The sequence below is a fragment of the Pithys albifrons genome, chromosome 3, assembly GCF_047495875.1.
Source record: "Pithys albifrons albifrons isolate INPA30051 chromosome 3, PitAlb_v1, whole genome shotgun sequence".
Taxonomy (NCBI): domain Eukaryota; kingdom Metazoa; phylum Chordata; class Aves; order Passeriformes; family Thamnophilidae; genus Pithys; species Pithys albifrons.
The window spans coordinates 53,594,825-53,618,274 of NC_092460.1; the positions used below are offsets into that span (position 1 = coordinate 53,594,825).

At 37.8% G+C, this 23,450-nt stretch overlaps 1 protein-coding gene across 3 annotated transcripts in view; it reads left to right on the top strand.

Moving 5' to 3' along the window:
- The window catches only part of BLTP3B (bridge-like lipid transfer protein family member 3B), a 51,776-nt gene extending 39,902 nt beyond the window's left edge, over positions 1–11,874 (top strand). For all 3 annotated transcript variants that reach the window (XM_071552010.1, XM_071552011.1, XM_071552013.1), the window contains 5 exons: positions 862–1,012; positions 4,205–4,461; positions 6,615–6,723; positions 9,304–9,473; positions 10,140–11,874. In XM_071552010.1, coding sequence (XP_071408111.1) covers positions 862–1,012; positions 4,205–4,461; positions 6,615–6,723; positions 9,304–9,473; positions 10,140–10,265 — 813 coding nt within the window. In that variant the 3' untranslated portion in view covers positions 10,266–11,874. The remainder of the gene's footprint in view (positions 1–861; positions 1,013–4,204; positions 4,462–6,614; positions 6,724–9,303; positions 9,474–10,139) is intronic.
- The last annotated feature ends 11,576 nt before the right edge of the window (positions 11,875–23,450 follow it).

The window sequence follows — 23,450 nt, forward strand, 5'->3', positions numbered from 1 at the left end:
TAGAGATGCCTCCTCTCCAGGATTATGTCCGGACAATGCGTGGTGTTTGGAGAAGGTTGTAAGACTGGCACATGTAGAGAGAGATTCCTTGTCTGAGACACCATACGGCGTCCAATTTTTTTCATTTGTCTGTCTACTATATTCCATGCTGATCCTGGTCCTAATCAGTGCTTCTCAAATTGTGTTCTTCTATCAGTTAAGGTCATGAACATAGGACTATATGGGCCCAAAGGAAGACAGTGAATTTACTGAAATATCTTGTGTGCTTGCTGATGTGTTTTCCTTTCTAGTAATGTTAGTCATGTAATCCTGCCTTTGCTTTAGAATATTTGTGGATCATCATCATTTTTTACAAAATGAAAAAAGGCAGCTCACTTAAATTATTGGTTCCTTTTAAATAAATTCTCAACCTCCTGTGCTTATAGGTAATCAGATTGTTACCCAAATGCATTTTAACATGTTTTCCTACTTGTAGACTATAACTAAAAAGTCATTAGAAAAATGAGACCAAAATAGTAGTAATGACAATGGACATACACCTTCTGATGCCAAAGCTGACTTAGAACTGACTTTTAAAAAACCACTGTAACCCAGTAAACAGAGAAAAAGAGCTGACTGCTGTGCAGATAGCCAAAGTTAGTAGCCTGTCCTGGCTCTTTAATCTAGTATGATTCAACACTGCAAATGCCTGGTTGTGCTTAAGGTACGCATGAAGTTGAATGCAGCCTTAGGATATTTAAGGTGTCACGTGGCTCATGTGCTTCTCTGTCAGAATGGGAAAAGTCTGTCTCACTTAGACACAATAACCACTGTAAATTCATTTTATAATCTTGCATTGTTTTATCTTTGTTTTGTTGACAGATGTCTGTTGTGGTTTTTCAAGTTTTTGGTGTTAACAGTGAAATTGACATCAGAGGTGAAGACACAGAAATATGCCTCCAGGTCAACCAAGTGATACCAAATCAGTTGGGAAATATTGGTGTTCGGCACTATCTGTGCAACAGAACTGTTGGTAAGAACTAACAATTCAATGTTGTGAAAACGGAGCTGGAAATATTTTTTCTAAATAAATAAAAACACACACACAGTTTTATGTTAGTACAATAGCATTCCTTTTTATGCTGGTTAAGATCTCTTGATTTCTTTCCTTACACTTCTTGCCATACATTAAAAGGGAACAAAATAAATAGATGGAACCAAAATGCATTACATTGAATTCTGGTAATTAGCTATTTTAAAAATGAAGTTGCATTATGTGCGGGTTTTGGTTGGGGTAGAATTGATTGTCTTCATAGTGGCTAGTACGGGGCTGTATTTTGGATTTTGCTTTCCCTATTAAACTCTCTTTATTTCAACCCCGAAGTTTTCCAGTTCTCTCCCCAGCTTCTGGTTCCTCTCCTTTCCCAGGAAATAGCTATAGCAGCTGTTGGCTGTCATTTTTTATTTCAACCTTTTAGCAGCATGGATTTTGTTCAGGAGGTTGTGCCTCAGAGGTGGCACAGCCTCTGATGCCCAAGCTGAACGCATTTACTAGTCAGCTGAGCCATTGCCAGCAGCTGCTGCCTGAGCACCTGTTCTGTGTTGTTGTTGTATTCAAGTATCTGAAGGCAACAAGGAAGTCCAGCAGGGAAGACTCATGGCCAACCTTCAGTTCATACAGCAAGCAAATTGATTTCTGGTTATTTGTCATATCCTTTGTAAAAGCCATAGGGAGTAAATAGTATGAACATACCACCTTCTGCTCTCGTGTGTATCTACACCTAGAACCTACTTCCTCTGGTTTAGCTGATCATGAGAGGCTTGTGCACTGGCTGATTATTTTATGGACAAAAAGTTACATGTTTGGGTTCTTCAGATACTTCCACTTCATCTCTTTCTCTTTCTAGTGGGTACCTGAATGGGTGGGCCAACAGCACTTTTTGTACGTTGCTAGTCACTCCCATTCTAGTGTCCATCCACTCCACAGATCTTTTCTTCTCTGTCCTGTAGGGCTGTTCTTTCTGTACTGAGTCAGGAATCTTCTGCAGCCACTGCTGCTTCCCATCTCCCACATTCATTCTATCTGAAGAACAAAGGGAGAAAAAGTTGGGAAAAACTTGAGAATCAGATCAAAACAAGAATCAGATTTAAATGAGTTAAGGGTAACAAAATACCACTAAGAACAAGTGAGCAAATTCATATGGTAATATCCCAGTAAAAGCAACCCTCCCCTCTAAGACCTTTAATAAGGTGTGCTGAGCAGAAATAACCACTTAAAACCTACTATACTGTTAATGCAGTAGATGTAGAAAGGGAAAAATGTGCCTAAAAGCTGGAATAAGTTGAGAGCAACATGGCAGCTGTGCAATTCCGTGTAGGGCTGGATGCAGGACTGTGCCTTTATCAGATCTTGTCTGGCAGCAGTAAGAAAAGAGGGAAGGGAATATGGCAGAGGTACTGCGGGGGGGGACAGTGCTTTTACTGAGACTTTATCATGCTTTGCATGCTTGTGAGAAGGGAATAGCAGTTCACAGCGGCTTCCAGATTGTTTAGTGCAATTTTTACTCCAACTTCCCTTGACCCTGCCCCTTTCAGATATCTGCAAGATAACTAAGATTGGCTTCATGGCTGAGAGTGAATGTGTGGTCTTTTCCTCTGCTGTTTTCTGCACTTTGGATTCTTTCAGCAGTGATGCAGACACTCTTTTCTGGTGCAGAAATACTTACTGCACAATACTGATTATTTTCTTTATCTATATTTGTGGGAAGAATATAGATCCTTGAGGGAAATAGTTTCCCAAACCAATTGTAGAGGTTCATTGAACAGAGTGGTCATTGTTCTCCCATCTAGATAGCTGGCTGCCTTCTTCTCCAGGACTTTTGGTAGCTTATTTGCTTCTTAGAGCCAAAAGAGATACCTGATACCTGCAGTATGGGTATTTGGTTGGTTGGGCATTTGGGGAGGTTTTTTGGGGGTGAGGAGGAAGAATATGAGATTTAGCACTTCTTAGGCGATGGAAGGATGGAGTCATGACAGATAGTGTTGTGGAAACCTCCATTCACAGAGGTAACAAAGGGAGAGATTGTGCTTCCCAAAAGAAGATGAAGATTCTTACATTTCCTTCGCAGTTCTTCTCATTGGTCTTTGACAGCCCAGGCTGACAATGTGTCCATCTAACCTGACTCTAATGCCAGTAGATAAGTGCATGTGTCCTGACTCTACTACTGTGCCAGATCATCCATGAGAACTGGGCACTACACAGAAACAGCAACCCAATTAATCTACAGATAGGAAAGCAAATTAATTACTTTGTCAGGCTGCTGTAGCTCCAGGCAGTGTCTGTTGCAAACTGAATTGACATAATTCAGTTGATTTTACTTGAGTTAGTTTCTTGAGCTGTCTTTCAAGTTTCAATGCTTGTTTTTGTATAGTTACTGTGACTGTGCTTTTGTCATACAGATAATTTCTGTAGGTTAGCCATCATAGTGATCGCATGACTTGAGAATCCCATCCATGGTATAATTATTTCTGGTTGTGAACCCTCTTTTTTGTACAAGAAACTGCTACCCCCCACAATCTGGTTACCTTAAATTATTATGGAACATAAAAAAAAAATTGAAATGTTTTTTAGAACTTTTTAGTTGAATGTTGCAGTTGTCCTTCCTGATTAAAAATAATGAAATTAACAAGAAAATGCCAGGGTTTTTTTAAGGTTCAAATGTACTGCCACTCAAATAATGGAAGCACGACACAGTCATGTTCTCCATCTTGCTGCATTGTTATTTATGCTTCCCGAGTCAGGAAACTCAGCCTTTTCAAGAATATATTTGCCGTCCTGAGAGAGTGAACTGACTTAAATGTTTTTCTGACTTAAAATTTAATGAGTTAGTGGTAAATTATGCAAAGTAGTTGGTTTTCCATCATCACAGGCACCAAGGAAACAGAAATTCTTTTGTGGATGGTGATACTTCTGCATTGTCCTTTCTGTTGTCACAGTAAGGTGCTAGTCCTTATGTGTACTCTTAGTTTATGTTTTGTATTTTGAAGTGATATACTTAGAAATTTGCTCTGAAGTTTTGTATTTGCAACACTGTCTTTCGTGAATAATACTTAAAGGTACTTTTTGGAAAATGAGTTGGACAATTGAGGCAGAAGTAATTACATCATAATTGCTTTTTTGTTCATTGCTAAATTTTAATGCAAATTTGTTTTACTTTTGCAACAGGTTCTGACTGTAAATCTGTGACTAGACCTGCTAATTCATCACCTGAGATTAGTCTGAGATGGGAAAATGGTCCTAGTGCTGTTGTACATTCACTTCTAGCTGTAAAAAATGGTTTTCTTCAGTGTCATGTGGAGAATTTCAGTGCCGAATTTCTAACATCTTCCCTCACAAACATTCAGCATTTTCTGGAAGATGAAACTGTCGCAGAAGTGATGCCTATGAAGATAAAAGTTTCTAATGCAAGGATTAATTTAAAAGTATGTTAACAATGAGATATTTGGCTGCTCTAAAAACAGTGTTGTTTCTTTGATGATAAACTACTAATCTGGATACAGTTAACTTCAAAGAAATTGCTGTCATGCTCTGGAAGGTCTTTAGATAACACTAAAACAATTTAAAAATCCATAGATTTGGTATGTCTAGAGGGGAAGTATCTGCATGACCAAGCTATTTGTCTGAATTAATATTTTACACTTTTTCCTCCTCTCCCAAGTCTTTCTTGTGGAGTGACAGTGTCTGGGAATTTTATATGCAAGATATACCAAGCTTCTAGAGGCACAAGCTTCTAGAGGCACAATGTGGCTTTTTCTGGTTGGACATTTTGCTTAGCAAAGTAATGATTTTCTGATTACAAACCATAGATTTTAAAGGTTAGTTCTCTCTCCTGCCTGGAGGATGGTTCTTGCAATGAAAGTTCAGTACAAAGAAGGAAAAAGGTTATAGAATTCCACTTAAAACCACTAGAACACTTGTTTCTTACAACTCAAATTTCATGTCCTGCTCTGCCTAGAAACAGATACTAAATAATGCAAGCCTTGCTCACCACCATAGTTTAAAATAGTAATATTAAGAGGACACTCCTGCTCAAGCCTCCTAGGGGATTTTCTTTCAGACATGCAGAGGAGATGGTGAGTACTGTGCTGTACAGCGATTGAATATAAAGATAAGGACACTTTTTTTGGGGGTGTGGAACAACAAAAAACCAAAGAAACGTAAAGATAATTGTAACATTGCTGTAGAAAACAATCACCTATATAAACTCTGAAAAAAGCAAGGACTGGATCAGCAGCTCCAGTTCTACATCTGAGACTACGGCTTTCATTCTGCTAAGATGATTCTTGACTGGAAGGGCAGTTGTTATCTCTGTGGTGTTCTGCTCAAAGTGCATCAGTATTCCTTCCCTCAGGGATACAGCCTTTCCATCCCCTGAGGATCCTTAGGGACTCTTGTAGTGCTGTTTCTGCTACAGGGATTAGCACAAGCACTTTCAGTAAGAGCTGTGGATCTGTTCCTCAGATTTCAATGTATCCCAAATGTGAATGCCCACAGGCAAATAGGAAAGTCTTTACATATAGCTATTTGCATTCAAACCCAGGAATGTACTGGTTTATTGTCAAGAGGGCAGACTTAAGCAAAATGTTCTTGATAAACCAGCTGCTTGAGGTGGGGAATGTACATTAATGAACTGGCAACAAGAGTCTGCTTGGCAGCAAAAGCACTGAAGTGCGCACTCGGCAGTGCACACAAGTCATGGTGAAGTTACTCATGATGGTTGACAAACTGCAAATTTGACATACAGATGATTCATTTCTATAGAGTTGTTGGGTAATAAGGAACGAGAGGACATGGTTCAAATGTTTGCAGCATTGCCTATTCAATGCAGTATGTTCTATTTCTTCTGCATGAGACGATGCAGAGTGTTTTATGGCAGGGAAGAATTTAAGGAAGGTTACTTCTTTGCATTTTCTACTGCAATCTCAATGATATTTCAAGAAACTTTGGAAATTATATCTCAACAGCTTTCTTGGTACGTGTTTAATGCTGATATGTATAGCTTCTGATTATACTGGCTATGTTATTCTGCTTGCCAGGGATAATGAACTATAAAGACTTCCTGGGAAGACCCCAAAGAAGTAATTTGTGAAGTTTCTCTTCTGCTGAGTACAGTAATGTAACTAAAATCCAGCTGATATCATCAGAAACTAAATTCTAAAAAGACAAAATCTGCTCAAGAATTATAGCTGTACCCATTCCATCTTTAAATAGTTCAAGGGAAAATCAGATACTATATAGTGCAGACTTCTTATCTCTGACTTGGAAGGCTCCTGAGCTAAAGAATGTCTTGAATTGGGATATAATCTTATTGAGATGCCTGTGAAAATACTTTGAAGTATTTTAGTCAAACTGTATACTGAGTTCAGCAGACTTCCTCCATAGATAAATTTGAGCCTTTAATACGATCCCTGGGGGAAAAAATTGTAGGCAAAGTTTAGTGGAGAACCCATTAGAAAATTCTACTCTGAAATGTTCCTTTTCAAGTTTCATTAAATCCCCGTATGTTTAAATGAACATCCTAATTAACTGTTTTGATTTCCCAGTAAACTAATTTTTGGATACGTGTATTTTTTAGGATGACAGTCCACGTGAAAATCTCAAGACATCTGAGCTGGTACCCATAAAATTGCATATTGACATACTCTGGATAGAAAGAAATGATGATGGCACTTTTCTCATTAGAGGTTTGTATATTCCTGCACCATGATATCTCAATTTTATAATCTTACCGTTTTTTCCTTTGTGCATGCATGTGGCTAATAATGAAAATATAATTGATGATAGTTTGTGTAAGTTGTGTCGCCATGTGCCTTCAATTCTAAATGTTGTCATATAGAGGAAAACTACCTTTTCAAGTACTGTATTGGCTGTGATAACCCACAGCTGAATCAACCTGAGAGAAATAAAAATATGCATATAACATCATCAGGAGATGCTTCATCAGTGCATATCACTCCATGATGATAAATTTAAGGTTCCTTTGACTACAAACCAAACCAAAAAATTGCCTTTCTTTACTGATTACCAGAGTGGTTACCATCTTTATGGTTTTGTGTTACAGGTAGTTATTAGAGACTATTGTGAAACAAAAGACTATTTAAGAAGTACAAGTGGCAATTTCCAATTCTGTTTATCCAAAAGGTGTCCTGGCAGCAGATGGCACTGAGATTTGCATTTAGAACAGTGATTTAACTTTGTACTTTTCATGAAGCATGTATATGCTTACAGCTTTTTTTTTCGCATGAACGGGCAAATTCTAAGTACTTATGAGAAGGCAATACATACAGAGGTGGAATGTTCTCTTTCAGAGAATGTCAAAGAATCTAGTCTAGGTTGAAGGAGTCTCCAGAGGTCATCTGGCCCTACTTCTAGCTCAAAGCAGGGGCAGAATTGCTCATGGCTCTGTGCAGGCAAGTTTTGGACATCAAAAAGAGGATACCACAACCTACCATAAATAATTTGTCCCAGTATTTGACCACACTTACGGTTGTTTGTTTTGATAATGTGTTATTGGAATTTCCTTTGTTTCAGCTTATGTCTATTGCTCGTGTCCTCTCATTTCAGACTGAGATGCTTGAGCACTTGCCAAGCACCTCAGGGATGTTTGGTCCATCCTTTCTTTACCCTTTCTCTAGGCAGGCAGAGGTGGCATTAAGATCACTCCACAGTCTTATCCAAATTTGACAAGTGCATCTCACTGGGCCCCTCATTTGTACATCATGTGCTTCTGCTCACAATTATCTTGATGATCCTCTGCTCTCAGTATCTTTCCACACTAAGGAATCCAAAACTTGTTCCAGTATTCCGGATGTGGTGCTGAGTACTGGGGAATAATAACTTCTCTCATCTTGCTAGCTATACCCTTGCGAGTACAGCCTCTCCGTGGTGTTTTCCTGTCAGAGCTCACTGCTGACTCATGACAAATCTTGTTGACCAAGGCCTACAGGTCATGTGGGGCAATGTTGCTTTCTGTCCAGCTGGCCCCCAGCCTGTAGTGGAGCAAGAGGTTACTGGCTCCAAGCTGGAGGACTTCACACTAGTTTGAGCTGAACTTCATGAGGCTCCCCTCAGTCCATCTCTATAGCCTGTCCTGGCTCCTCTGAAGAACCCTTCAGTTTGGTGGAGTTCACAAAACTGCAGAGTGTGCACCCACCCATCCATCCAGGTCCTGAATATGTGAATCCAGCAATATGCAATGTATTGGATGACTTGAGGAAGGCTGAGATTTTATGACTTAAGAGGCTACAGGGTGATCTTAATGCCCCCTTCATCCACCTGATGGGGAGGTATAGCAAAGGTAGACCAGACTTCTCAGAAGTGTGATGTGGAATGATTTGCTTGTATTTTAATTTCTGCATGTTATCTAATGAATTATGTGTTTTAAAGATATTCCATCCATTTTGGTCATCTTTTTATATTAAACATTGAAAGTTTTGTAATATAGTGAGAAAATACAGTTTTAAGGTTTCTTTCAGCTCATATTTTTTCCCCTTTTTGCTGAAGTGCTTTGATCCCCATTCTTGCCTTGGACTGCTCAGGTACAGTGACTTCCAAAGGCATAGGTGAAATGCCATCTGCACTTCAGTGACACGTGTCTGCAGTGCTACATTTTTTGAGTCCTCACATTTGTGCGTGGTGAGGGGAGGGGGTCATGAACAGAAAACTCTTGCTTAGAAGGCAGTGTTTAAAAAACAAAACAATTACAGAGTATTTTTTAGACTACTTAGAACTGTGACCCTCTCTTTTCCTCTGGGTGTACAGCAGTATATTTTAACAGATACAATGCACTTCAGTTACAAATGCTAGAATGTTTCTTTAATGAGACATAAATTAAAGTTATTTTCTAATTTAAAAACTTGATCCTGCAGGTTTATCTCACTGTGTCTTCAAATGTAAATGCATTCTTCAGGGAGACCTGGTGACAGTATATTAATAGCAATATTAATAGTTCTCAAACTTATGATTATTCAGAGTGCGTATTCTCTGGTGATGATATTGGTCCATATAAAAACGTGTTTATTGTCTTCATTCTGGAAGTTACATATTGCTTCTTCTCATGCTTCCTTTTTCTTTCTTCCTTCCTACCTCTAAAATGTTACCCGTTTTAAATAATTTTTTAATTCTTAAATTTGATTTCGGGAGGCAAATATAAATGTACTTAATATTAGATGTATACTTGTATTAGGTATTTTCAATTTTGTACTGATAAAAATCAACCTTAAAAAAATACTGACATACCCCTGTGCCCCATTTCTGTGATACAGACAATCAGAAAGTAAATGATGTGTCAAAGATGAAGAATTCAAGTAGTGCATTGCAGCAAGCAGAGGAACCTGTTGGACGTCAAACACGAGACCAAGCCACGCAGCTTACTCGTGAAATTCCCACACCTCCTAAATCAAGCAGGGACTCAGCTGACTTCCTTAAAAATGAGGTACTAAGAATTGATTTGCACTTCCCTCTGCCCCCTCAAAATTATGTACAATCATTAATCATCATAATTGGTAGGTTATCTAGGGGTGGGATATACTTCCGTTTAGAAATCTGTTTGATTTCTCTGGAATATCTTAAGGATCATGGATATTGTAGCATGGCTCAGTAATTTAATACTGCTTTCTAAATAGGGTAGTAATACACTGCCCACTGATTCTTTTCCTTTACATCAGAGGGAGTTTTCTTTTCTGCATCTCCCTCATCTCTGTGTGGCACAACTGCCAAAGACAAGGGACTAAGCTGTTCAGTCAATCGTACCTGGATTTTGAATTGACAGAACACATCCACCCATCAATCTGACTGTTTTTTCCACTGAATAAGAATCTGTTACTATATCTCAGAACCTGCAGTCATTTCCACTCCATGACAGAATGGAACTGGCATAGCTAAAACACTGCCTATCCTGCCTTTTGGGCTAATTGCATCAACTCTCTCCATGTTTTCACACTCATTGTCTGGGAATCAGTTGCAATTGACTTAGCCCCAATAAACCTCTGCCCAGGAATGAATGTGAGCATGTGGTATTTTAAAAGCATTTACAGTAATGGAAAAAGTTGTCAGTATGCAGGAATACTAACAGCTCTCTATTCTAACCTGATAATTTTAGCTTATTGAAGAAAATGAATGTCTCAAACGGGAACTAGCCAAAACCAAATTGGCTCTTGCCGAGGTCCAAATGGAAAAAGATGCCCTGCTTCATCGCATGAAGAAGATGAATGTTGATCATCACTAGGACAGTGTTCTGCTCATGCAAGGCATCAGCAGCAGAACTTCAGGTGATAGTGGCATCTAAAATACTGTCTGTAAATCACTTGAAGATGTGGATGTTTTTTTGGTCACAGACCAAGTTTTCTCATTAAAAAAAATGTTTGTGAACTAGGTCCTATTCTGAATTTATCATTAAACATTGTAACTTTTTCAGCCCATTTTAAACTTAAATGACTTTGGAAAAATCAGTTTGTACTGTACTTTATTAATTTACTGAAGAAAAAAATTGTATCATCTACTTTTAATGTTATCAAAGGAAATGTTATTTTTAAAGTGTTTTCTGAAAGTGGATGGTTCAGCCATAAAAGAAAAGGTGTCTAGGTGCATAACAGAGTGCATGTACATTGCCTCACTAACAAATTGTACCTCTGTTGGTTGTTTGTTACCAGAAGTTATCCATACAAGATGTAACATTTGCACTATGATGATATGGGCTAGATCCTCTAGAATAGTATAGTTACTGAAAATTAAAATACCAGCCCTAAACTGGCCCTCAATTCAGTGTAGTTTGCCCAGAGAGGATTTTAAGAAGAATCCTCTGGTGCTATAGAGTTCCCTATACCATTTCCATATATGCTCCTAAAATACCACAGTAAATGCTGGAGAATTTAAGAGGGCATACTACTGGGCTTTCCTTCTGTGTGAAGGTCCACTTTATCTGTACAGCTGATGTAATTTAGATATTCAAACTTAATTTTTCCTCTCTCTATGATGAGGATATAGCCCTGCACTAGGATTGAGCCCTTTTTGACAGGTAAGCTTTGAGCCATTTTGCATGCATGTCTGATTTCTGCACAACCCATCAGACATGCCCAAGAATTTGGTTCAATGTATTTAAATATGTAATGTCAGTGCTTCTGAGGGGGAAAAATCCTACAGGGATTCATTAATTGTATATTGCTTTTTTTTGATAAAAAAGCTGTAGAGAATCACTTAATTACCCAATGAAATTGTGAGATTACATGAAATGTAATTATACAGTTTAAATTATGGGTGATTTGTACAAATTGAACAATAAATTTCAGCTAAAAACTGGTACAGATGAATAAGTAAAAAAGCACAACACTGTAAAATAAAGAATTTAAGAGTGTGCTAAACAATTTAGGAAACAACATATAAAACTGCACATGCCTGTAAGAGATTGTCTTTGCTAGAAGTAAAAATGACTGAATAACTAGTAACCTTGAATCTGACAACTGAAAGTCTTTTAATTACCACCACAATTGTTTCTGTTCCATTGAATGTTGGAAGGAAGTTTTGTTTGTAGTTATGCAGAGAGATCTCAAAAAGTATTTAGTATCCTATGGTTTGACTTTGCATATTCAGGCCATCAAACTAGTTTTAATTAAAATGGTTTTCATTACTTCTGCTGAAAGTAGTTACTGTAAGCGTGTAGATCTTAATGAAGAATTGTGTGGAAGAACTGGTTCAGGCACTATTTTAAAGCCTGCCTTATGAAACACTAGTTGAAACTCCCCTTAATGCCCATGGAAGTTTTTATTTTATTATTCTGAATAAGATGAATAAGATGAAAAAATTAGAAAACAGTGTTTCTAATAAAGAACCTAAATATTTCTATTTCAACAGTTATTTAAGACAACACAGTATTAAATATGAATGGTGCAATTTCACATAAATACAATGTCAGATTCAGGGGAGCATTTCTCCACTGGTTTAATTCTGGTTGGTACTATTAAAGTAATTCTTACTTGGTTTATCCTTGCCAAGATCTAGTTAGAATTATTCTGAAGAAAGGAATGTATAGAGCGCTTAGTAGCATGTTGCTAAAATATTACATTGAGAATTGTCTAATTTTTAAAAAGAAATAAATAGCAATATCAAATGCCTGTCTTTATTAATGCATAAGCTAGTACCTGCTGCTTTTGCAAATAGCCAAACACAATCCAAACTCAAAACAACAGCCTAAACCAGCCCTTCCCAGTACACATGCTGAAATTCAGAGTGTCACTTCTACCACTTCGTTTTAAGTGAATACATTTCTACTTCATGGCAGTTTTGCAGTGACGAGCATCACTTGTGCACAGTTCGCAATACGTGACAATACTAAGAGCGATTGTACTGTGTCACTCTGAAATGAGTTTTGCTATTGCAAAAAATGCAGGGGGAGAGTTAATTTATTAATGTTTGAAAGTGCAAAGTTAAACTAAGCTTTAATAGGTCATACTAAACATAGCTATGAAAAGCCTCATGTTAAAAAAAAATAAAAAAGGCTTAATTCATCCTCAGGGCTCTGCTAGTGTTCATAACCTTCTTAGCTCCTATATAGGAAATGTTGTACAATGAGTAGAGCCTCTTGAATGAATCATCACTTTTACTCTGCAAACAACTAAATGGAAGCTAGTTGGGAGAACTTCATTGGATGCTGAAAACTGACTCCAGAAGTCCTGCAGGCAAACTGTTAGCAAAATTTTATTTTACATTTGCTATGGAAAATTAAACTTGTGGTGGCTGAGGGGAAGAATAAAAGCCTGGACACTATTCAAGGGGTGAATGAACAATGTCAGTTTATTGGGGGGGGGGTGGATGACAGTGCAATTTATAGTCCTCAGGGGTGGAGCATGCAAATACAGGAATGTGATAGGCTAAACTGGGATTGAGTGGGATGGGATATATCAAGAGAGAGGTGCAATCACTTGAGGGGAACAAAGAATGCGACAAGCAATAGAGCATTCCAACAGAACGGTACTAGTTTGGAACCATTAAACCTCAGTATAAGGGTTGGTAGAACAAGAACAGTCCACCAGCTCAAGGGGACACTTCAAATGTTGAGCTTCTTCCTCTGTGCGTCATTGAGGTCCCTTGGTTGAACGCTAAGGTTTGTCATCTCCATCTCCCACCGGCCATGGGTTCCCTTCTCATACATAAACTTGCCTGCATTTTAACACTCATCATCTTGTTCAGAAATACTGTTTTAATGTGTAATGAAGCTTTCACATTAGCTCACCTTGAAGAGGCTGTGCCGTTTCCCGGGCTTGATCACTGAATCTTTCTGGCACGTGCTGTTCCAGTTCTCACTGTAATTCTAATGCGGTTGGTAAGCACCAGCTTTAAATCAAAATTATGTGGCCTGACAGTATTACTTATAAAAGACCTGTTGGAGAGGCAGCTTTATGGGGATCATGCTTGTTCCCTGAGGTCCCTGCTCTGGCTTCATGACAGGAGCTATTCCAGTCCCTGGATTAAACTCACCATAGCTGTTGGTGCAAGGGACCGTGGCACTGGCTGGGAGGGATCTGCTGTATGTTCGCTTTCTGAGTAAGTCCTTTTTTAGTCCCATGAGCTATGTCTGTTTGTACACTGTCTCCCTTAGGAATTTACTTCAGTCTTAAACTGTGATCACAGCTGATCTCTAAAAGGTAACTGTTAGCTACAGAACACATCATACGTGTGACATGATAATGATTACCTTTATTCAGAAGAATTTTATAATAAATGTACTGGGAATGTGATAATAAAGGTAAAGAATTATCAAGTATTTACAATTCCAAGAATACATAATGTATGTAAAACATTGCAGAAACAAACTCAGTACAGGGACCAGATTTTCAGGCATGTAATGATGAGGAGAATGTTTTCTGGATAAAAAAAAAGTCCTTGCATCGGTCTAGTTCTTAAAACACTCGTCACAAAATGCTGGAAGTAGATTTTTAGCTCACTATTGCCATCTGCAAATTTTAGAGTACTTCAGATTCTAATTCAGCTGTTGATACAATTCAATGTTTCTTTATCTATTGTAGGAACAGAACATGACCTTGCTAATATGTTAAGTAGCAGTGAAATTGTGGGCACTTGCTGTGAAATCCACTAATTCATCCCTCACAGCAGGGAAATGAGTTTTCTGACAGCCCTGCAATACTTTATCTTTTTTTAATTCCAACACATGCCACTTCACTTTTGCTGACTAGCTTTTGAATAGCAGCCCCATTTCCCCCTGCCTCAGTGAAGATACCTGTCATTGTGAACTTGGTGCAGGCTTTGTAGTTCTGAAGCACATCTGATGTCCTCAGGCAAACACGTGGTTTCCAGTGGTGCTGGCATCAAGTGCTGTGCTCAGCTGCCCTCCTTTTAGTTCTGTGACAGTGCACCTCCTCATCTTATACCTAGTGGAATCTGAAAGCAAGAACAGCACAAAGGTCATGCTAATCAGTATTAAAGGATGCAAAACTTGTATAGGAATAGTGGTCTTTGCTGGAGGAACAAAGCTCTGTTTCTCGGTAAAATTAAGAAAAAGTTTAAGCTGTGTAGTTACAGTTCTAGGTATTTTTAGAATGCATATATAAAAACTTTAAAATCCGAACAGTTTTAATTATGAAAGATTTTTTAATACTTTAAAAAATATTTTTTCAGCTTGCAGCTTCTCAAATACTACAGAATGTCTGGCAAGTTTTTGTCATGCTACTTGATAGCTGAAACAAATTGTAGGAATTAAATCTTAAAAAATCAACCTAAATTCTTGATGGCCTGTGTTCTTTGACAAAATAAGGGCTAAATTTTGCATCCCAAAGAGATGAATTTTTTATATTGCCAGCTACTTAAGTGGGTAAATACTAATTTTTTTAAAAGGACATTTTGATTTTGTCTGCCATTGGCCAAACCATTCCTCACAGTTACATTAAAGTATCTGTGTTTTGTTATTTTTTCGCTATCTCCTGCCTTCCCTTTAGTTGCCATCACCCATTTTATTATGAGCAGAAGTAAAATATGTATTTCTAAAGCTTTCCACCCTGTAATCTCAGTATTAAATCTTCTGAGAGCATTGTTTTGGAAGTAAAAATAAGATGTACTTCTGCTGTATCTTCTGTGAGAGTAAGCTGGTAGTGTGTGGAGCAGAATGCATGAACTGGCTAATGCGATTGTCCTAAGACAGGATATGTTTGAAACCACTATGATTTAATTTGAGTTAGAAAACTGGTAAGTAATTTAAACATTTGACAGAGACATAAACAAATAAGCACTTCAGAACTGGTAGTCTGAGCCAGTAAGTTCTGAATGAAGAAGCAGTCTCTAAGCAACTTACCTGTGGAACAAATCTGCATGTCTTCACATTGTCTGCACCATGACCACAGAAGGTGCAACTGTCATAAGTACTCCTAGCAGTGTAATTATATTGTTGTTGAGGTTTTTCAGCATTGGAAAATACTTTTGAAATTCCATACTGCATATTGGTTAATGTTTTACTTGTAAGAAAACCCGTCCTTAACCAGTTCTCGGAATTTTTTAGTAGTTTGTGTAAAGCCGCGACCACAGCGTGGTGAGCAGGGTGCTGTTCCCGCCGCCGCCGCTTGGTGGCAGTGCGGGAGCCGCTTGCGGACTCGTCCCCTGGGTACCAGCGCGCCTGGCGCCTTCACCCATCAGCGGCCTCATCGCACTGGAAATGTCAGCAATCTGAACTTGGTACAAACTTTTGATGCTTCATTTCATAACACGATTTTAAACCAGGTTTGGGTTTTTTTCCACTTTTCATTTAGATAGCTTGTGTTTGTTTCTACTACCTTCTTTATGGCATACATCTTCCTTTTTAAATAAATCACAGGAACTACCTGGACAGTGTTAGAAGAAAGATTTTCTTCTTCCCTTTAGCTTTGAATAATTTCTAATAACATATCTTTGTACATATGGTCACTTTTATACCAGATTTGTTGTGCTTCATCATTGCCCGTTAAAAGTTTAGAATTATTTTTTCTGGTTTTCCTATCATGGTATAGATGAACAACTCCACCTTGATATCAAGAATTTATTTGTTTAATTTCCTTGCTAACTAGAAAAATCTCATATATAGAAGTTTTCTATATTTCTCTGGGAATAACCAAATGCAGTGCTTTACAAATCCTTACCTTACCCACCTTCACCAGATGGTAATCTAGCAAGATATATTAACACGATAGTGTGTGGTAAGTGATCTGGAGTTACTTCTTTTTATATCCTGTTTGGCTATTCAAAAACTTAGAGGCAGAATGACTAAGCAGAGAGAAAAACGTTCTATATAAAATTTACTAGATGAATGGGGTCACTTTATTTTTGTCAAATAGAGAAAATAGCATAGAAAGCAGCTGTCTCTTCATTCCTCTGGACTCTTAATGTGGTTTGTTCCTTCCACTTATTTTTTAATTATATTTCTAACAAGAGACTGCAACTCAGGATAGGTATGATAGAGAGTTTTTTAAGGGCTCATCTTGCAATGCCACATAGTAGAAGATGTTGCAGAATATGACACCAACACAATCACAGCCACTTACCTGAATGGACTTTGATGTAGAAATGAGGCTTCTCTGCTCAAACTTTGGAGGAAGATAACAAGAAAACTCCAGAACAATAATTTCCTTCTAAAACATGAGATTTTGTAATTTTTGCAATATTCACCCCCTCAAAAAAATAGACTTTTTGAGCATATACATGTTTGAAAATATTTAAACAACATCTTTCTTTAAAAAATTATAAAAAAAAATCACTGTCAGCATTTCATTTCCTGTCCAGAAGTAATGTAAGAAATCCGCTAAGTTGCAAACAGTCATTGAGAAATTCTTTAAAGCAGTATCAGAGCTATTTGCTTTAAGTGGTTCCTAAATCCTTTCAAATCACTAACAGTTGGCTCATGGAAAACTATTAGTTAAGTTTTCAACTCATACTCAAATGAAGATATATCTGAGAGTGGTCATGACCTGAATGCTCTACTTAAACCTTCCTTTGCAATTATCAGAAGCATTTTCAGCTTATGCAACAAGAAAGTATTCCTTCAATGTCATAACGTTAAGAAGATTTAAAAGAGTCCTTGAAATGGGTCTTGACAAAATATTTCAGCAGGCAAAGACAACCTAGAGTTAATCTCTTTTGCCTTTTCATTATGCAAAACATGTCCCTTATGTAGCTACTGTAAGTCCCCATTGTCAGGAAGGAGGAAAAAGGGAAAGTATGTGAAATAAGCATAGGGGAAACAATACAATAGAACAAATTCTGAGCACCTTATTCATGAAAACGTGTTCCTGTGTGGCTGAATAGCTGTCATCACTAATGCCATTGTGACTGCCTTAAAATCTACAGCTGTGGAGTCAAAAGCAATATTTTTACCTAGTGGCAGTGTAGGCAGTAACAGATTTATTTTTTTCTTCTCCATCTGGTGACAAAACATGTATGTAGAGCAGTATCATACAGTATGTATTAGCTGGCTATTAACTGATAAACACCATCATAATCTGCCACTTTGCTGATGTCCCTTCACTTTAAGGACACTTGGAAATTTCTTATGCCAATCAGGAAAACCTACATGAAGTGCGATTTATGAGTAACAGGAGACTTACTTATATTAGATACCATGAGATCTCACCCACTGTATCATTCTTGATATCGACTGGAAATGGGTCTGCCAGAAGAATCTGAGACTGAAGCACTGAAGGTGAAGTCACTGTCAAAACTTACCTGAAGCTGCACATACTAAAAAAGGATAAGGCAGAGCTTTAACACAAACATGTCCTAGGCATGATGTATGTTTTAACTACAACCAGCCTAACAGGGTAATCTTCCCTGTGAGAAGGACAGTGTTATATTGTAGAAGGAAGTAGAAAAGAGACTGAGAATTTCTATGAAAAAAAAAGTTTAAAAATTGTGGCAAGAGAGAAATGCAGAGTAAACAAAGACAAGCTGAATACTAGCTATTATCAGGTGCTACAAATGTTTAGATACTGTATACACAATGTGCATTAAATCAGATGCGTTACAAGATGTATCAAAACTTTCAAAATAACTGGAAAATATGATTTGATGTAAAAAAATATCCTACCCAACCCAGAAGAAATTGACTTGGCTTCTACAGCAAATATGAATTGTTGTTTCCTTGATCAAATGGTGGTGGTGGTGAAATGTGACAGTCTCTTCCCCCACAAAACAAGTGGTAGGACCAGAGGAAACCACCTCAAGTTGCGCTAGGGGAGGTTTAGATTGGATATTAGGAAGAATTTTTGCACTGAGAGGGTTGTCAAGTGCTTGGAACAGAGTGCCCAGGGAACTGGTGGAGTCACCACCCCTGAAAGTATTTAAAAGACATGTAGATCTGACACAGACACAGTCCAGTGGTGGACTTGGCAGTGCTGGGCTAATGGTTGGGCTCAATGACCTTACAGGTCTTTTCCAACCTGAATGTTTCTCTGGAAAGGGATTAGGCTAATACAGGGTAGTGTCTTTACTGGGATATTGCTCAGAGAAGCATTAGCTGGATGAAATGCTAACATCAAAATAAAACTGGGCAGTTCGATATTCTGATGTTTCAATTTTAAAAATGTTTTATGGTATCTTCAACATAAAAAGGAACATGTGATAAAATAGTAGTGTCACAGAAGCTCACTAATTTGCTATTACAAATTCCATTTTGAAGAAACCACAGTGTGTAGCAGGTCCAGAGGTGTGAAAAGAGAAACAAATGTAGGAAAACAGCAGTTATCAGATTTATGCAACTTTAGAATTTTCCTACTTGAATTATTCATGCTACTTTAGTTATTCAACCTGCTTTAATACACTTCCCTTATCCTGCATCTCTTTACTGGAGGTGGATCTTTTTAGCTCCAATTTGTGGTATACTTAATTATTTGATTAAGGATTACTTTGCATTAATTATTGCATATTTTTCTAGGATGATGCCAGCCTATTTGCATATCCATAGCAGTGTGTCTCTGTACACTCTATTCTCTTAACAGAATATGGAAATAGAACATCTATAATGAATACCCCTAGCAGTTTTCTTCCAATGTAAAAGAATCCGAAGATTAATTTCTAAATGTGTTCTGCTGAATCAGCTCCAGTTGGAAAAGTCTCATGGATGGGCTGCTATGCCTGTAGCCCTCTCTGCTACCTTTGCTACTGATGCTCTGGGATAGGTCAATATGATACTGTGTTCTTAAAACATTAATCTTACAGGTAATAATTTTTTTGTGCATGGTTCTGCCTCTGAGATCTTAGCTTTAACTTAGCTGCTGAATTAAAATTAGTAGGACTTTTTGCCTGGGGTTGATAGTCACCTTCAGTTCAGATAAATAATAAGCATAAATCAAATGAATTGGCTGCTTTAGCTATAGACTTTATCAATTATTATTTTGAACCAAAATCTATTATAAGAAGGCTCAAAATGAGGGAGTTACACATCAGGAAGCAAATTACTCATGCTAATATTTTCCTCTGTAATCCAGTTATACAAGAGATAAATGAGATTTAGAAATTCACTGCATAACCATGTCCTCATGAAAAAAAAAAAGGCAATAACTTTCTTCCCTAGGCAGTGCAGGAGTAGCTTTCAAATTTTAATAAACACTCTAGAATGTTGTTTTGTGGGGGTTGAAGAAGTAATTAAGAATGAAGAACCTTTTTACTGTTGGGCTAACTGAATAAAATATGTAAAGGCCCTAATCTTGTGCTAGCAGCAAAGTATCAGCTTCACAAAATCACTATCTCTGACAAATTTGATATTAATTGTTCCTTTTGGCAGACAGCAGCACTACTCTTAACATCAGAATCACTGTATGGCAGAATATGTACTTCACAAAACCACAGTAAACAGAGTGCTGTGTATTTTAATTTACATATGAAGACTACACTCTTACACAAGGCAGTAACCTGGGATAAAACAGATTAGCAAGACTATGAGCAAAGCTTACATATTTATTATTTGTGCTCCGTTGCTATCAGTATGCACACATACATAGCAGTCTCCATGCAAAAATGTCATTTATCAGAATAAGAGCACGTGTTTCCAACTGGAATACAAAGCAACCCTAAGCCTATTCTAAATTTAAATATTTGAATGAAAACAATACATTAATGTGGTTTAAGTCTCTCCCCTCTCTACTGTGATTCCTTAGTTCTTGCTTAGGAAAAATAATGGGTAATTGTTTCATATTTACCTTTTCTATATCATTTGTTTTATATACTATTTAGATCTCTATATTGTTATGATTTTTTTTTTAAAGCTGAAGTGGCCTAGTCTATTTAGGCTTTACAAAGTCTGTACATATTATGCACCTGATTATACCTCTTCTCCTTTACTGTACCTTGCTTAGGTCTGAAGGAACGTTATTGAGACAGGATAAATTCAGTGGTTTTACACATTGACCTAAGGATGCTCATTTCCTTTCCTAACAATTGCCAGTAACTTTCTTTGCCATTTTGATTATCATATAGCATTAAACAAACATCTTTATAGAAATGTCCCAAATAATTCAAGATTACAGAGATGTAACAGCAGTTTTGGAATTGTAAGAGGGGAATCCCAAATCTCTCTCCACTAGAGAATTATTAATTTTTTTTTCAATATTGAATTCCACCTTCTGGTTTACTGTCTACTATAACAATGTACTCTTTCATATTCAGTGTTACTTCAAGCTCTCCTAAACATCCATTTTTTGGAAAGATTAATACAATCTATTGATTGAATTGCAATTTTTCATATGCTCTTTGACTCCTCCAAAGAACTCTAATAGTAGAAACATAAGACATGACTTACTTCTCCAAAAGCTATACTGAATCTTCACTATTGTATGTAGCCAAATGTCCATCAGTTTGCCAGGTGTGAAAATCAGACTTAGTAGTTCTCCAAATCTCCCTTCCAGCTCCTTAAGAGTCATTAGCATCACACTTGCTACCTTCCACTCATCTAGTCCCAAGGCCAATTGAAGGAACAGCTTGCACGTCACCATTTTAATTTTGTGAGTGTTAGACTTGAGGTTCTTCAGAATCTTTGGTGAATTGAATCTGGTCCAGGCAAGTTATTTTTTATTTATTTACTTGTTTAAATAAACCCTTTTCTTACGCGATGGTAACATCAGTTAACCACTTGAACTTGGCCTGTAAAGAAAGGCCCTGGCAGTTGAAATGTCAACCACTTTTTTACCACCAATAGTTTTGTTCACTGAAAAAAACCTGGCTAGACCCAAAAATCCAGTGGAAGGTTAGTTATCTGCATCAGTTATGTTCAGAATAAGCATCAAAGCTAGAACTTGCAAGGATTTGGTAAATTAATACTAATAAGAGAATCAGTGGAAGACTCTTCTTCCTCGTGTATCTGACAATGCTCTATCCACTGGATATTGAGAAAAAAAAGAGTTTTGTGTCTGTTTGGTTCCATGTTAATTCTCACTGCAATATTAATCATAAATTTGTCTTTGTCATTTATTTCTCTCTTCAAATGTCTTCCCATTCTTCCTAGTTGTACACCTCTTACTGCCCAGCTCTCAGTCTGACAGTTATGTCTTTCAAATATGTACAGACAGTTATGAGCCTTCCCAGATGATTACCTAGATACATGCTATTTTCTTCTGTGTGTACCATTCATTTCCACTAACCATGCTTTCTTTTGCACCCAGTGAGGTCTGAAGTGATGTGTTGCACAGTAGCACAGTTGAAATTTAAAATGCATTCTGCCTTATTGGTTATCACAGTGTACAAACACCTGAAGAATGTGTGAAGTATGTTTTGCTCAACCATTTATATTAATTCTGAGGAGTGGTTTACCACTATATATTAATATATAATAGTTGCCATTAGTAGAGACAAAACCAGAATAGAACCCCCTGGCAGAATACCTCTTGCTATGCTGTTGCCTTACAGTGCACCAGTCCCCCCATGGTGCTTTCCTGGGTGCTACAGATAGACAGCACAGATAACACTTGTGCACAGTTCTAACAGCTGTCTGTACCTGCAGTTGCGGTCCCTCATCACCTGCATGCTTCAACTGAGACTCTGTGATCCTTACAGGCAGTCAAAATCTGACGTGTAGGCAACATTGTACATATCTTAAAGGGAAGATAAGAAGGGGGAAATATTTTAAAGTCTGAAAGAGCCTGCAATGCATCAAAGGTAGAAACAAGTTATTTTTTATGCAATAAGCTGTGCATTAAGCAGTATAGGCAAAGCTTTAATACTGTAGTGTATCTGTCAGCACACACTGGATTGGGGCACCTAATCAGCATGCTGCTCTTCTCAACTTGTATTCACATTTGATTGTGCATTTCTCTCTAATGCATAAAAAACAGTCTCAGGCATATTTTGATAGCAAACTGGTGTAAAGCACAGAGCAGAAGGATTGGATGAATAATCATACTGCTAATCCCACCTGCTGTCACACAAGAAGTACATGTAAAGATATGTATAGATATACCAGTTAACCTTGGCATCTGCCATCAGAGCAAAATCGCAATTGCACTGGAAATGGCACAGCACATGAATCTGACTTACTGTCAGTACTATCCCATCACCTGCTGTCCAGCACTGACCCAACCTGCAGTCTGTGTGCTTGAGCCTTTCCAGCACTGGGACATTTCAGCCCTTTGGGGAATGCAGCACACTTCACATGGTATATTCAGGTGACTCTGTAGTAGGTTAGTGGCTGCATGACAGAATAATCTTGCCCTTCTTTAGCATGTTCAGAGCCCCATAACAATCATGTTGTGGGGTCACTGCAAATGCTGAGAATAGCATCTTGCTGTTGTTCAACATCATTTAAGGGACCATTTCCTGGCATGTTCTTTTCCATTGCAGATTTACAATATGCCTGAAAGGAAGTAATTGTTTACAGAAAATGTGATCTAGTCAGAATTGTATGGTCAGAGACAAAGGACTGTTGCAGGTAAGTCATAAAAAGTGACTTTATCTTTACATGTTTCTTCAGCTTCTACTTAATCTGATGAGAGCACAATTAGCTCAGTTGGTTAAAACTTGGTTGTAGTAATGCCAAGGTCATGGGTTCAATCCCCTATGTGGGCCATTGACTTAAGAGTTCAACTCGATGATCCTTGTGGGTTCCTTCCAACTCAGAATAGTCTGTGATTCTGTGAGTCCAAGAGTGCTTTTGAGACCATAGCACTCTTGATGTTTTTATATCCCTCATGAGTTAGGTTTAGTACCTTCAGTTTCTAAAATTTTCTTTTACAGTGGGGGAGGATGCAAGTCCTTTTGCATATTTCAGTGGTGAGAGCTAAACAAAACATCATGTGAGTATTATGGTGTGCCCCAGTTTTCTCAACCAAAGACACGCCCACTGTGCCATCTACCTTCTGAGCCTGTCCCTGAGGAGGGCCTTCAGACGAAGGCTTATATTTGTCTGGGTTTCTCCTTGGCAGGGAACCAGGACATGATGGGCATTCACGCCTGC